This window comes from Narcine bancroftii, chromosome 4 (genome assembly GCF_036971445.1).
Source record: "Narcine bancroftii isolate sNarBan1 chromosome 4, sNarBan1.hap1, whole genome shotgun sequence".
Lineage (NCBI taxonomy): Eukaryota > Metazoa > Chordata > Chondrichthyes > Torpediniformes > Narcinidae > Narcine > Narcine bancroftii.
In genome coordinates this window covers 255,783,484-255,798,121 of record NC_091472.1, presented here as the reverse complement: position 1 = coordinate 255,798,121, position 14,638 = coordinate 255,783,484, and the positions used below count along the sequence as shown (strand labels likewise).

The window sequence follows — 14,638 nt, the reverse complement described above, 5'->3', positions numbered from 1 at the left end:
CCTTCAGCCCAACCTGTCCATTTTGAGCATTTTGTCCCTTTTATCTGCATTTGCTCCATAGCTCTCTAAACCACCCATTCTCAATGGGAGCCATACAGCACCCCTGAGGGACATCGCACAGTAAAGATGGGGGTGGAGGGGGACACAGATTGAAATCATACTTCTTAAAATGTTTTTTTATGTAGTTGGTAGGAAAAAACACAGAAGAGACCAACTAAACTTGACTGCTTCACAGGGAAGGGGGCCCATAAACTGTGGTCCTAAGTGGACCACAGCCAAAATAAGATGGAGAATGGCTGCTCTAAACCATTCCCATCCATGTACCAGTTCAAATGTCTTTTAAATTATAATCACTTCCTCTGGGAGCTTGATGACTTTATACTATCATAGTGAATGGTGCTATAATGTACCATCAACAAGTTAAACTAACAGAATCTTGCAGGTAAATGCAAACCCAACACATTTGGTCAGGATCGACAGGTAACCAGACTCAGAGGGTTTTTGAGCCAATTAAGTATTTGTGTCCTGTTAGAAAATTGACAAACGGAGCACTTAAGGCCCCATGGACATAAATAACAATAATCTAGGCTATTGTTTTTGGGACCAAAATTGGCTCAAAGAACTTTTTGGAGAGAAAAATCTTTGGTGGCAGAGTCTTGGACAAAAGGGCACAGCTTCAGGATTGAAGATGCAGAGGAATTTCTTTAGCTAAAGGGTGGAATTTGTTGTCACAGGTGGTTGTGGAGGGCAAGTCATTGGATGTATGTAAGGAAGTGATTGATAGGTTTTTAATTAGCCAGGGCATCATAGGATATGGGGGGGGAGAAGGTCAGGTAGTGGGACTGAGTGTGAAAATGGCTCAGCCCATGATTTTGCTCCTATGTCTTTTGATCTTATGGAAAATTCCTTGAAGATCACTGGCGCGGAGGATGAAATAGACTTGAATGGGGTGTGTGCACTGTGAAGGTGGTCCATTCAATCCAGCCAAGTAGACATCTCGGTTCAAAGTACATTAGAGTGCTTTTGAAGCTCAGCAGGGGAGATGGTTTGAATGGCTCCTTTCAGTGCTGAGAAAGCCCACAGCCAACTTGTTCATGACAAAAGGTTTGCTTCAGCTTGTGGAGAAAGCAAACTGCCCGAAAAACTCAGCAGGTTTGGAAGTACCTACAGCAGCTTTTTATCATTCCAGATTCCAGCACGTGCAGCCTCTTATTTGACCTCCAAAGATGCTGCATGACCCACTGGGTTCCTCTAACCATTTGTTCCTTGCTCCAGATTCCTGCATCATCTATCCCTTGCTTCTACTTGTGATTGTCAAGGAGGGTTATGAAAGAATCAAGGTGCAAAACCATATTTGGTTTGCTTAAACTGTAGGCCCACGCTATCTGATTAAGAACCAACTTCTCAAAAGATTCCTGAACTAATCTTGTCCCCAAACTGATGGGTTTTATGGATTATAGCAATCTGCATTGTGAATGTATAATAAGGTAATAATCAGTTGTTTATATTGTAGACAAATAGAGTTACACAAGAAAGTTTGCAGATGCTGGTGTCGAGTACAATAAACAAACATATGATAAAGGGCCCAAGTCCAAAATGTTGGTTGCCCTTTGCTTCATATAGATGCTGTGTGACCTGCTGAGTTTCTCCAGCATGTTTATGTATTGTAAACAAATAGTCGATAGATTTAAAGACTTTCCACAACTGGGCGGCATGGTGAGTGCGACACTATTTCAGCGCCGTGGCCTGGGATAAAGTCCGGTGCTGTCTGTAAGGAGCTTTTACGTTCTCCCCATGTCTTCATGAGTTTCCTCCAGGTACTCCAGTTTCCTCCTACCCTCCAAACTTTACAGGGTTGTAGGTAGGCTAATTTGGGTGAAATTGGGCGGCACAGGTTTAAATAGCCGGAATTGCCTTCTACCATGCTGTAAATAAAATTTAAAATTTAAGTTTGATGGGACAGGGTATAGAGAGTTTTCATTGGAGACCAGTGCCCTCTGAAATGATGACTTCCATTAGCTTTGGTGCAAGGAGAGTCTGAGGACATTGGTAAGGCCTGTTAGTCTTGGCGAGACTTAATAGAAATTAAGGAGGGTTTTAATCACCAAGATAAAAAGAAATTGTTTCCACTGGCAATAGGATTGGGAATCAGAGGACACTGATTAAAGATAATTGGAAACAAAATCAGAGAGAAAACTGAATAGATATCTTTTTAATGCAGCAAGTTGTTAAAATCTCCATGCGCAGCCTGAAGGGAGTGATAGAGGCAGAATCATTCGAACTCTAAACAGTAAATTGTCAGACACATGAAAAGGGAACTTTTCCAGAACTGCCAGCAAAGAGTTTCAAACAACTTACACAGTCATGGTGAACATAAAGTTCCTGCCTGTGTGCTAACTTCTTAAGGGTCCCGAATTATTTGATGCCTTTAGTTCTCTGGATTCAAAGGTGGCTGGAAAAGACTCTGAAGGCACAGGTGGGAGGGTTGTTTGGGTCACAAGAACATAAAAAATAAGAGCAGGGGGAGGCCATTCATCCCATCAAGACTGCTCCACCATTCAATAAGATCATAGCGGATCTGGCCGTGGACTCAGCTCCACCTACCTGTCTTTTCCTCATAGATGGTGAGGTTAGCGTAGCGGTTAGTGCGATGCTATTAAGTGCCAGGGTCCCAGTTTTGAATCTGATTCAGATTCAAATTTATTGTTAGAGTACATTAATTATTCTTTTTTCCTGTAGGTGAGTCCAGACTGTAAAGTGTTTGTGCATTTTCTGAGTGCTCTGGTTTCCTCCCACCCTTCAAAATGAATAGGGGTTGTAGATTAATTGGGGAATTTGGATGGCATGGTTTTGTTGGCCGGAAGGGTCTTTTACTGTGCTGTACGTCTAAATTTATATTTTTTAATTTAATAAATAAAAACAATTCTCCTACGTTGCAGAAATCTAGCTATCTGTATTTTAAATAAATTAAATGAGACAGCTTCTATTGCTTCCCTGGGCAGAGAATTCCACTGATTCACTACTACCTGGGAAAAGTATTTCCTCCTCATCTTGGTCATGCATCTACTCACTTGAATCTTGAGGCTATTTCTTGTCTCACCTACTAGTGGTGTCGGTTCATTGCCAGCTTCGTTCTGTCCATTGCAACAGCAAGGGCCTCCCAGTAGCCAACCACTTTGACTCCACACCCCACTGCTACACTGACACATCTGTCCTTGGCCTCACGTAATGGCAAGATGAGGCTACCCGCAAATTATATTCCCTTTCAGCAGTCTCCCTTCCTGCAATTCCCCACCCCTTCGTTCTCCTATCACTGTCCCTCTGCTCTCTCCCCCTATCAGCTTCTACCCTCCAATCTGTGTCCACCTATTATCTCTTACCTGTACTCCTATCCCTTTTCTCCCCTCCTCCTGATTTTCAGCACTCCTGATGAAGGCCTCAGGCCCAAAACCCCAACTCCCTTTTACTTCCTACAGATGCTGCGTGACCCGCTGAGTTTCTCTAGGACTTTTGTGCACTGCATTAGACCCCAGCATCTGCAGATTTTCTCCATTTGTATTTCAATAGACTGTTCATAACCTCAGATGATGCCAAAGCATTCCACACATGATGAAGGATTTTTTAAGCATAGCTTTTGCAAATTAATTCCACTTAATTCAAGCAGGCTCACCCATGCTCTCACAGTACAATAATATGCTCAGTTTTGATGGAGGCATAAACATTGGGGCATTGGGAATACAGGCAAGAAAACTTTCATATATTCCTTACATCATATAAAAAGAAGTCAACAATTGGGATAATCCTCTTCTCCCACATAGTCATACAGTCCCCAGACACCCACACTAGAGATCAGTCAGGTATTTAGTACAGGGGTTGGGATATCATGTTACAGCTGTTCAGGACTGCATGTGAACCATGACATAAGTTCTGGTCACCTTACTATAGGAAGGGTACCACTAAACTGAAAAGAGTGCAGTAAAAGTTCATGACCATGTTACAAGAACTGGAGGGTGCGAGTTATAAGGAGAGACTGGATAGGCGAGACATTTTGCCCTAGAATACGGGAGATTGAAGGGTGATATTAAGAACCAAACAAAATTGGTAGGGGCATAAATGTAGAACATAGAAATCTACAGCACAGTATGGGCCCTTCAGCCCACAGTGTTGTGCCAACCTAATAACCTACTCTAACAACTCCCTAGAATGTCCCTGCTGCATAGCTCTCCATTTTTCTCAGTTCCATATACCTATTTAATAGCCTCTAAAGAGATCCTATTATTCCTGACTCCACACCGTTGCCAGTAGTGCATTCCATTCACCCATCACTCTCTGTGTGAAGAACTTACCTCTTATATCCCCCCCCGGTACTTACTCCCAAGCACCTTAAATCTTTGCCCACTCACGTTAGCCACTTTAGTCCTGGGAAAAAGGCTTGGGCATCCACATGATCAATGCCTTAAAAAGCTTTTGGTCAACAGTCAGATTTTTTTCCTCAGTGTAAAGGGGTTAAAAACTAAAGGCTGAAGGCAAAGGGGAACAAGATTTATAGGGGTTTTTTTTCCACAGAAGGTGGTGAAGGTTATGGAATAAACTGCAGGAAGAAGTGTGTTCAATTATGGCGATTAAAAGATGTTCAGACGGGTAACTATGAATAGAAAAGATTTAGAGGTATATGGGCCTAATCCAGCCAAATGCAATTACTATTTACTATGGTAATGAGATGAACAGGCACCGTGTTCAGCATGGACATGATGGCTGAAGGGCCTGTTTCCATGCACCATGATTCAAGATAACACTGGACAATGAAGATTTTGTTTCCTGTACATTTTTGAGAGTATTTTTCTGGATTTTGGACTGCTGATCATGAAAATCACCTGAAAATTTTTGTATGCTTTTTGAGATATAACCTATTTTTGTGATTTTCTGTCATATTTTTAACATGCTTCAATCATGAAAAACCACAAAATGCAACATGTCATTGAAAATTCATTTTCTGCATTCGCACTAGGACTTCCCTGCTGATCTTAGTGCGGTCAGTGATGAACATGGTGAAAAGATTCACCAGGACAATGTGACCATGGAAAAGCAGTACCAGGGCAGGTGAATCCATCAGTGTTGGCCGACTCTTGTTGGACACTGATATGAGAGGCATCAGATGCTGAGTACAAATGAAAATCAGTGAAAAAACATTTTTAGATCATTCAAACTAACGCAATATGTTGGATCATTAAGCGTCTTTAAATTCAATACATTCATTTGACATTTCTCCAACTTCCTTACTGATACAGCAAATCTGAAATGATCTTTGAGTTCAGTTTGAAGTTGTCTATCATAATCCCCAATTTTTTTTCAGGAAGCAAATCTTTAGAAAAAATGTGTCACCCCGTGTAATTAATCAATAATTCTTTGTAATGTGGAAGGAAATCAGAGCATCAGGAACAATAGACAGAACTTGCAAACTCCACACAGCCAGTAGTAGAGGACAGAATCAAACCAAGATGTGCTGGAGGCTTGAGGCAGCAGCACTAACTGCTGCAGTTCACTCATATTGGTAAGAACAGGCAAGGTCAAGGTGTAGCATTACATCTGACTGATGGAAATGCAGACAGAGTCACTGTTAATCACTGCTGTGTTGGAGCTAGACTTTGGTACTCAAATCTCTGAAGAGGTGCAGTATATACTCGTGGAATCATCGACATTGTGTAATAGTTGACACCCCCCCCTCCCTATTTTGGCCCTGACTGACCAACCATCTGAGCTCCTGATGCCCCAATTGCAAACTCTCCCCTTGGCCACCTGCCCACTGGAGCTCCCCTTGCCGCAACAGCAGACCCCCGCCCTGACTACCTGACCACTGGAGCTGCTGACACCCCGGCCGCCCATCCATCTGAGTTCCCAACTGCAGATCCTTGCCCCAGCAACCTGCCCATCCAATCTCCCAGCGCTCCGGTCACCCACCCATCCAAGCTCCTGATCTCTCAATCATGGATTTATCACTTGGTCCTGACCATCCGATGCGTTGAACAATGCAGATATTTACCAAGGTCAAAAGTTTGACCCGTGTAAAAGTCGACCCCACCTTTTTTGGCCTGAAAAAGTGGTCCAAAAAATTTGATGATTATGAATACACATGATATTTGTAACCACAGTCTTCTTACCCAGAGAGAAGAGTGCCACACTCACAGAGCCAGACTGTAAATTGATGTTTACCTTAATTTCCATTGGATTGTAGAGCTCGTTTTTGTTTGCCTGACTGCTGCCTTTGTAGTTTAAGTGGTTGGGAGTGCTTGGATGAATGACTGTCGACTCCTGAGATTGCCTGTGGTATCGCTGGTAGTATATGTAGATCAGCAGGGTGATGAGACTTGTGCCCAGGAAGGAAGAGAGTCCAGTGGCCACCAGGTGATAAATGCTGTAGCCTGATTGGGCAAATGGTTAGATGTTTAGCACAGCTGGGACCTATAATCCAAAAGCTTATAAACTAACTGGCACAAAGACAGGCATAATAACACCGCACCCTCAATCTGTAACAGGCATTATCATCCCTCAGTGACACCAAGATCCTTCCTGTATAAAAATCTCTCAGGGAGGCATTATTGCCTGTCCTACTTCTGTATAATATCCCTCTGGTATAAAGTGGTCTCACTAATACACATAGTGGTTAGCGCAATGCTGTTACAGTGCCAGCAATCGAGACAGGGATTTGAATCCTGTGCTATCTGTAAGGAGTTTGTACATTCTCCCTGTGTCTCCCTGGGTTTTACTCAGGGGTTCTGGTTTCCTCCCACCATTCGAAACATACTGGGGGTGCAGACCAATTGGGTGTACAGAGTAACCCTGATTTTACGTGCCCCAATTTAATGCGAATTCTGATATAACGTGATGAGTCATTGGACTCGGGCGCTGGGCTCCAGGCAGGAGCGGGGATGTCGGGCTCCCGGCAGGGATTTATTGAAACCCCAATTTAGCTCGTCCCTGCTTTTTTCGCGATGAGATTTTATGGACCTCAATGATCGCACTATAAGGGGCCATACTGTAATTGGACAGCACAAGCTCATGGGTTGAAAGAGCTATTACTGTGCTGTATGTTTAAATTCAAATTAAACTTGGAATTTAACGCGGATAAGTGTGGGGTGTTGCTCATTGGGAGGTCTAACCAAGGTAGGACATACACAGTAAATGGTAGGGGTTTTTTTTAAGTCTTGCATTTACAGAATTGTAATTTATAGTAATTTTGCAACTTGTTCTGTGCAATACTGCTGTCGCAAAACAACAAATTTTGTGATGCATGTTCATGACAATAAAGCTGATTCTGATTCTGAAAGTGGCATCACAGGTAGATAGGGTCACAAAGAGAGCATTTGGCACGTCGGACTTCATGAAGCAAAGTATTGAATTATAAGAGTTGGAATGTTATGGTGAAATTGTACAAGACATTGGTGAGGCAAAATTTAGAGCATTGTGTATAGATTTAGAACATAGAACATAACAGCACAGTACAGGAACTTCTGCCCTGATGTTGTGCTGGCCTATATATTCCGACTAAAAATATTCACCCCTTCCTACCTCATGACCCTCTATTTTTCTTTCATCCATGTGCCTGTCAAAGTCTTTTAATTTCCCCTAATATTTCAGCCTGAATACCACCAAGACATTCCAGGCATCCCTACTTATAGGAAAGTTATTAATAAGACTGAAAGAGCACAGAGAAATTTTACAAGGGTATTGCTAGGATTTGAGGAGCTGAGTTACAGGGATGGGTCTTTATTTCCTGGAGCGTAGAAGAATGAGGGGCGATTTGATAGAGGCATACAAAATTATGAGGAGTATAGATAGAGTAAATGCAAGCAAGCTTTTCCACTGAGGCTAAATGAGAAAAGAATTAGAGGACATGGATTCAGGATGAAAGGTTACGCATAATGGAGAACTTCACTCAGAAAGTGGTGTGTGTGTGTGTGGAATGAGATGACAGCTGAAATGGAGAATGTAGGTTCGATTTGAACATTTAAGAAAAAATTGGGTGGGAGGGATATGGAAAGCTTTGGTCCAGATGGAAGTCAATAGGACTTAACAGAATAACACTTTGGCACAAATTTGATGTGCCAAAAGGCCTGTTTCTCTCCTGTAGTGTTCTATGGTTCTATATTCCTTAGATACACAGTGTTGTCTCTTGGTCCTCTATATAACTTTCCTCACTTACACTGTGCTATCTCTCTCAAAACTCTACAGGGGATCTTATAGAAACATATAAAATTATGAAAGGCATAATTAAGATTGAAGTTGGTACATTGTTTCTATTGGTAGGGAAGACTAGAACTAGGGGACATAGCTGCAAGATTCAGGGTAGTAGATTTAGGGAGGGGATGAGGAGGAACTGGTTTTCCCAGAGAGTGGTGAATCTGTGGAATTCGCTGCCCTATTTTTAAGAAATGAAATAAAATGAGAATTAAAAAGTGATATCAGTAATTGTGATCATAAAACCACCAAATCAACCAGCTGCTCCAATGTCCTGAGAGTCTGGTCTACCAATGCACTTGACCCCAGAATCTTGGCAAAAATGTTAACATTCCAATGCTCTCTCAGAGACTCAAAAATAACTAAAGATTGCAATAAATATAGACTCTGCTAGCAATGCTCATGCTAAAATGCTGTTGGATCAGTTTATAATTCATGTTTTGTTAAAAATTAGACCATGGGACCATAACGCATAGGAGCAGAAATAGGCTATTCAGCCCATATAGCTTGCTCTGCCATTCCATCATGGTCTGATCTATTTTCCACAGCCCGGCCCCCTATCCATAACATTTGACGGTCTAGCTAATTAAGAACCTATCAATCTCTGCTTTAAATACACCCTATGACTTGGCCTCCATAACTGCCTGTGGCAACAAATTCCACAGATGCACCACCCTCTGGCTAAAGGAATTCCTCTGCATCTCATTTCTAAATGGACACCCTTCAATCCTAGACCAGTGGTTCTCAACCTTTTTCTTTCCACCCACATACCTTCTTAAGTAAACCCTGACTACCCACAGAGCACCTATGGCGTCCTATAGAATCACAGTTATTGCATGCAAGGGATATGCGACAAAGTACTAAACATGATTACTTTAATATATCCTGAATATTATGGTGCCCTGAAATGAGGGACTGTGTAAAAAAGTGCTGTAATTTCTACATGGTCAAACCAAAATGTACACAAATAACCTTGAATAAAGTCTGGAACGTGCAATTTATTCATAAGTGAATTGTTTGATTACAAATTTAAAATTGTGCAGTACAGGGACAAATAAAGGAAAAATGTGCCTATGTTCCAAACATTGTGGAGGACACTGTATATTTAGTTAAAATTATATCTTTAGGTAAATATGTGATTATTATGTGCTGTGGATTGTGTGTGTGTATGTGTGAGCACTGTGGTCCAGAGAAAAGCTGTTTTGTCTGGTTGTATATGTACAGTCAGATAATAATAAAATTGAACTTGATAACATTTGGTTTTAAAGCAGCACAAAGTCTCTTGGGGAGGTCACAACAGAGCCTTTCTCACTAAGTATTTTACACAGAACAACCGTCATGACTTACGTCCACAGCTGGTGTCACTCCCAACTGCTGGCTGAATCACTGTGGAAGAGGAGCAAAAGTTGGCATTAACAGAGCAGCAAATCGAATCACAGAATCTCAGCAACATTCTCTTGGAATCTTTTCTGTACCCTTTCCAGCTTAATTATATCATTCCTCTTTCTTAAAACATTGCAATCCTTCTGGACCAGGTACACTGACTATGTCTATTTTATTAAACGTAATATCTGAATGGGTTTACATGATATTTCAGAGGGTGCAAGTGATCTGAAGCCACACCGTCCTGACAAAGCATTGGACAACAGCTTCCATCTCTGAAGCTGTATTTAAAATTTGCTGGTTATTTAGTTTTAAATTCGAAAGGTCTCATAGTCGGATTTGTATTCACATCTTGGTTTAGTGCAACAAATTAACCATGACTGAGTCATACAATGCTGAGAAATGACACTAAAGATTATGTCATCCCATCTGGTGACATCTTAAGGATCTAAAATATCCCCCCACCCACTACATACCAAAAGACCTGTCACATCCTGCGCACACTCTCTTATTCCTCCTGAGGGGAAGAAGGCATGCGAGTGTGAAAGCACAAGCATAAAGAGTTTCTTCCTCGCAGCCATTAGGCTACTGCATGAACCCACAATTAGCCCTTGCCGAGTGCTAATTGATCTTTCTTTACGTAGTAACAATCTACTCTGTAAACTGTGCTCTTTAATTTATCAATCTGCTCGCAGAAGAACCCTCTCACTGTGCTAGGAACTTTGTGAGTTTATAATCTCATTATTTGGTAGATTGATGGGTGGGTGACTTTTGTCTGTCCCTTAAGCTTGCACAGGATATCACAGTTTGGCCCACCACCCTGTTACCTGGGATTTCATTGTACAGACAGGTTCGATGCTGGGTGCTGTTCCCCACACACTGCGACACTCCTGGACTGGAAACCTCACACTGGCGACTGCGGAGCTGTGTGCTCTCCTCATCACACAGGCTCCACTCTGTCCACACTGACCAGCCACCTGCCAAAACACAAGAGCATGCCTTTAATGTGAAACAAGGAAGTCTACCGATGCTGCGATTGTCGTTAATATACTAAAGTGTTGGACAAACTCAGTGGGTCCCGCAGTGTCCACAGGAGGCAAAGATTTGTGCCTGAGCCCTTCATCATGAGCAAAAAGCAGGCAGGCGCCTGATTAAAAAGGCAGGGCAAGAGGGAAGCAGCGGGAGGAGTGATGGCTAACAGCCAAGAGGCCCATAGGTTGCCACGGATAGGAGGACTGGAGAGAATTGGTTGGGGTAGAGTGAATGCAGAGCTGGAGGAAAGGAGAAATGGAAAGGAGAGAGACGGGGGCAGTGATGAAAACTGGAAAAGTTAATGTTAATGTCAATTCGTTGGAGGGTGCCCAGACAAAATATGAGGTGCTGTTCCTCCAATTTGCAGATGGTATCAATTTGGCAGTATATGAGACCATAGACAGACATGTCAGCATGGGAATGGTGTGTGAAATTTAAATGGTTGACACTGGTAGATCCCTGCTTTTGTAGCAGCAAGAGCAAAGGTGTTCTCCCAGTCGGTATCCAGTCTCTTTGATATGGAAGATGCCACAGAGGGACCACAGTAGATGATCTTTGCAGATTCACTTGAAGGGACTGTTTGCAGCCCTGAATGGTTGCGAGGGTGGAGGTGAGGGTGCAAGTGTAGCATTACCTGCGATCACAGGGGTAGGTACCTAGGGTGCAATTAGTGGGAAGGGATGAGTGGCCTAGGGAGTCACAGAGGGCATGATATGCAGGCTGTTGGGGTGGTAGGTGAGGACAAGGGGAATTCTGTTCTTGTTGCGTCCCAGGTGGAGGGTGACAGGGCAGATGTATGGGAAATAGAGAATATGTGGGGAGGGCCGAGTTGATGGTAGTGGAGAGGAGGCCATGTTTTTTGCAAAAGGAGGACTGGAGGGAAATCGGAGCATCTGGGGAAACCCCACACCATTCACAAAGAGAACTTACAAGCTACCTACTCACAGTGCCAGATTTGAACCCGGGTCACTAGCGACGTAATAGCGTTGCGCTAAATGCTATGCTAACCATACTGCTCCAACTTCTTTAAATACTGTCGTCATTGGGTTAAAGACCTGCAATCCTCATAGTCTACTCCAAATCCACCGACAAGTCCTGCTGCACCATTAAAATCCACTTTTTTTCTGTCACTAACTAACTATGAATATTTATTTATCTCTCTATCCCTTTATATTTATTACTCTTTCCAATTTAAGTCAACCATTGTGCTGGTGTATCTTAAGTACTGATTGGCTGCAGCAAGTAAAAATGTCCTTGCACTTGGCCATTACATTTCTGTATATGACAATAAACCCATTGCCATGATCAACTCCCTGCCTTTATATTTCTCCACAAGGACTGCAGTGATTCAGGAAGGAAGTTCCCCACCACAGTCATAAGGACAATTAGGGATGGGCAATATTTCCTGGCCTTGCCAGCAATACCGCAGTTCCATGAAACTAATAAAAATGGGAAAAGGACAATTCAGAAGAGAAGGAAAACACAAATGGAGAAACAAAAAGATTGAGAAAGGACGAGAAACCAGATTTAGGACAGGCTCTTAAGGAGAGTGACAGATCAGGAGAAAGATAAACACTGGTAAGAGATCAGTGTGCAAATATCCAGAGACATTCAGTCAGAGACATGGAAAGACAAAGATGCATCTCTAGAAAGATTCCATAGGGAGGCAAATAAAGACAGAAAGTGATAGAGACTGCTGAGAGAACATGAGAGACAGCTAGAAACAGAGATGCCAAATGGTGAATGAGACAAAGAGAGAGATCTTCCCTTGTTACACTCATCAGGGACTGCTCCGACACCCCAAAAGGACTGTCTGCACTCTTGCAAGGTCATTTTTTTGCATGAGGATAACTGTGAATATTATCCTTTATTTGCATTTATTGTCGCACCGCAGAAAAGATGAGGAAAATCTCATGATATGGTGGGAGAATAACAACCTGAGTCTCAATGTGGACAAGACAAAGGAGATGATCATGGAATTCAGGAGGACCAGGGATGACCACCCTCCACTACTCAACAGTGGAGAGAGTAGAGAACACCAAGTTCCTTAGAATCACTTAACAAATGACCTATCCTGGACACACAACATCTCCTCACTTATCAAGAAGGCGCAACAGCGACTGCACTTCCTGAGAAGACTGAAGCGGGCAAGGCTACTAGCCAGCATCATGTCAAATTTTTACAGGAGCTCTATCACTGTGGTATGGTTGCTTCAGAGAATTGGATTGGGGGGTCAATCCACAGGACCATAAGAGCATTTGAAATTATCACTGAGGTCTCCCTTCCCCCCTCCCCCATCGACTAATCTACCGGGATTGTTGTCTGAAGAGGACCCCTTCCACTCAGCATGCACCATCTTTCAGCGACTCCCGTCAGGAAAAAGATACAGGAGTATCAGAGCCAGAACCATCAGGCTGAAAAACAACTTCTTCCCACACCAGTGAGACTGCTGAACAACTAGTGAACTGTTCAAGCTGTCCCTCTGAGACTCTACTATTTATTAAATAATATTTATATCTTTTTATAAATGTCTATTTATTCTGCATGTGTATCACTTGTCTGCATCTGTGTAATATCTAGTCCATGAGTTTGCATGTTTTTGTACTGAGGACAGGAGAAGGATGTTCCGTTGGGTTATACTTCTGCAATCGGATAAACTTGAACTTAATTCATTTAAGTATACTTTTGGGGATTTAGTTGTTTATATCATTATTTTTATTACACAATACCTGTCTGGCTGTAGCAATAACAATTTTGGTACATGTACACATTGTACAATGTATATGACAATAAACTCACTATTATTATTAATAATAATGCCTGGAGCTCCATCCCTGGAGCTCCCTGGAATGAGGGGAGATTTGATAGAGGTATACAAAATTATGAGGGGTATAGAGAGAGTAAGTGCAAGCAGGCTTTTTCCACTGAGAGTAGGTGAGATACAAATTGGAGGACGTGGGTGAAGTGTGAAAGGAGAAGGGTTTAAGGGGAAAATTAGGGGGAATTTCTTCACACAAAGAGTGGTGGAAGTGTGGAACAAGCTGCCAGTTGAAGTGGTGAATGCAGGCTTGATTCTAATATTTAATAAAAATTTGGACAAATACACGGATGTAAGGGATATGGAGGAGTGGGCTGGGTGCAGTCAGTGGGACTGGGCAGAATAATAGTTCAGCACAGACTAAAAGGGCCAGAGGGCCTGTTTCTGTGTTGTAATGTTTTCTGGTTCTGTGAATTCTGTTGCCAGAGATTACAGACAGAGTGAATAATGGAAATAGTGATAGAAAATGAGAAAGAGAGAGAGTGCAAGCAAGAGTAAGAGTGAGAGGTAGCAAGAGAGCGACAGTGAGAGAAAATAAAGAAGAAAATTAAAATAGACAAACAAGTGGAGGATAATTAGCTAATGAGAAATTCCAACAAATATAAAGAGGCATTTGGTCAAGAAAAGAAAACAGAGAGTTGAGATACTACTATGTTTAATCCTTTTCCTATTGTAGATGGGAGTAAAACACCAAAGTCTGCAGATACTCTGATTGAAGTAAAAACACGATGCTGGAGAAACACAGCAGGACAAGTTGTGTACTCTATATAGCAAAGATAAAGACACACAACCAACATTTCAGTCTTGAGCTCATCCAGGAATGAGCAAAATGTTGTCAAACACCCATACAAAATTGGTGGGAGAGGGAGCGGCAGATGGAGGAGCACAGTCCCACAGGCAGGAGGTAAATAGGTGGATACGGGTGGGAAGGCACACCAGCAAATATGGGGATGGCTCTGTGAAAGGAGAGGGAAGGGGGTGGAGAGCTGGAGGAATGAAGACAGAGTGATGGGAAAGACAGGGAGAATGGGAAGTAGGCTAACAGAAACCATTGCTAGCTGAAGATACAGAAACAATTTCTTAAATCCAGCTTTTCTCCTGTCACCATTTGCCACTGTTTCGCAATCAAACCTTGCTCAACTGGAGTAAAAGTACCAACTTCAGGATTGT

At 42.4% G+C, this 14,638-nt stretch overlaps 1 protein-coding gene across 6 annotated transcripts in view; it reads right to left on the bottom strand.

Moving 5' to 3' along the window:
* sema5ba (sema domain, seven thrombospondin repeats (type 1 and type 1-like), transmembrane domain (TM) and short cytoplasmic domain, (semaphorin) 5Ba) overlaps window positions 1–14,638 on the bottom strand; it is a 395,686-nt gene that overhangs the window by 6,495 nt on the left and 374,553 nt on the right. For 5 of the 6 annotated variants that reach the window (XM_069934791.1, XM_069934796.1, XM_069934792.1 and 2 more), the window contains 4 exons: window positions 10,446–10,595; window positions 9,583–9,621; window positions 6,211–6,419; window positions 5,093–5,158 (listed from right to left, as the gene is read on the bottom strand). In XM_069934791.1, coding sequence (XP_069790892.1) covers window positions 5,093–5,158; window positions 6,211–6,419; window positions 9,583–9,621; window positions 10,446–10,595 — 464 coding nt within the window. The remainder of the gene's footprint in view (window positions 1–5,092; window positions 5,159–6,210; window positions 6,420–9,582; window positions 9,622–10,445; window positions 10,596–14,638) is intronic. The other variant, XM_069934794.1, reaches the window with a different exon arrangement.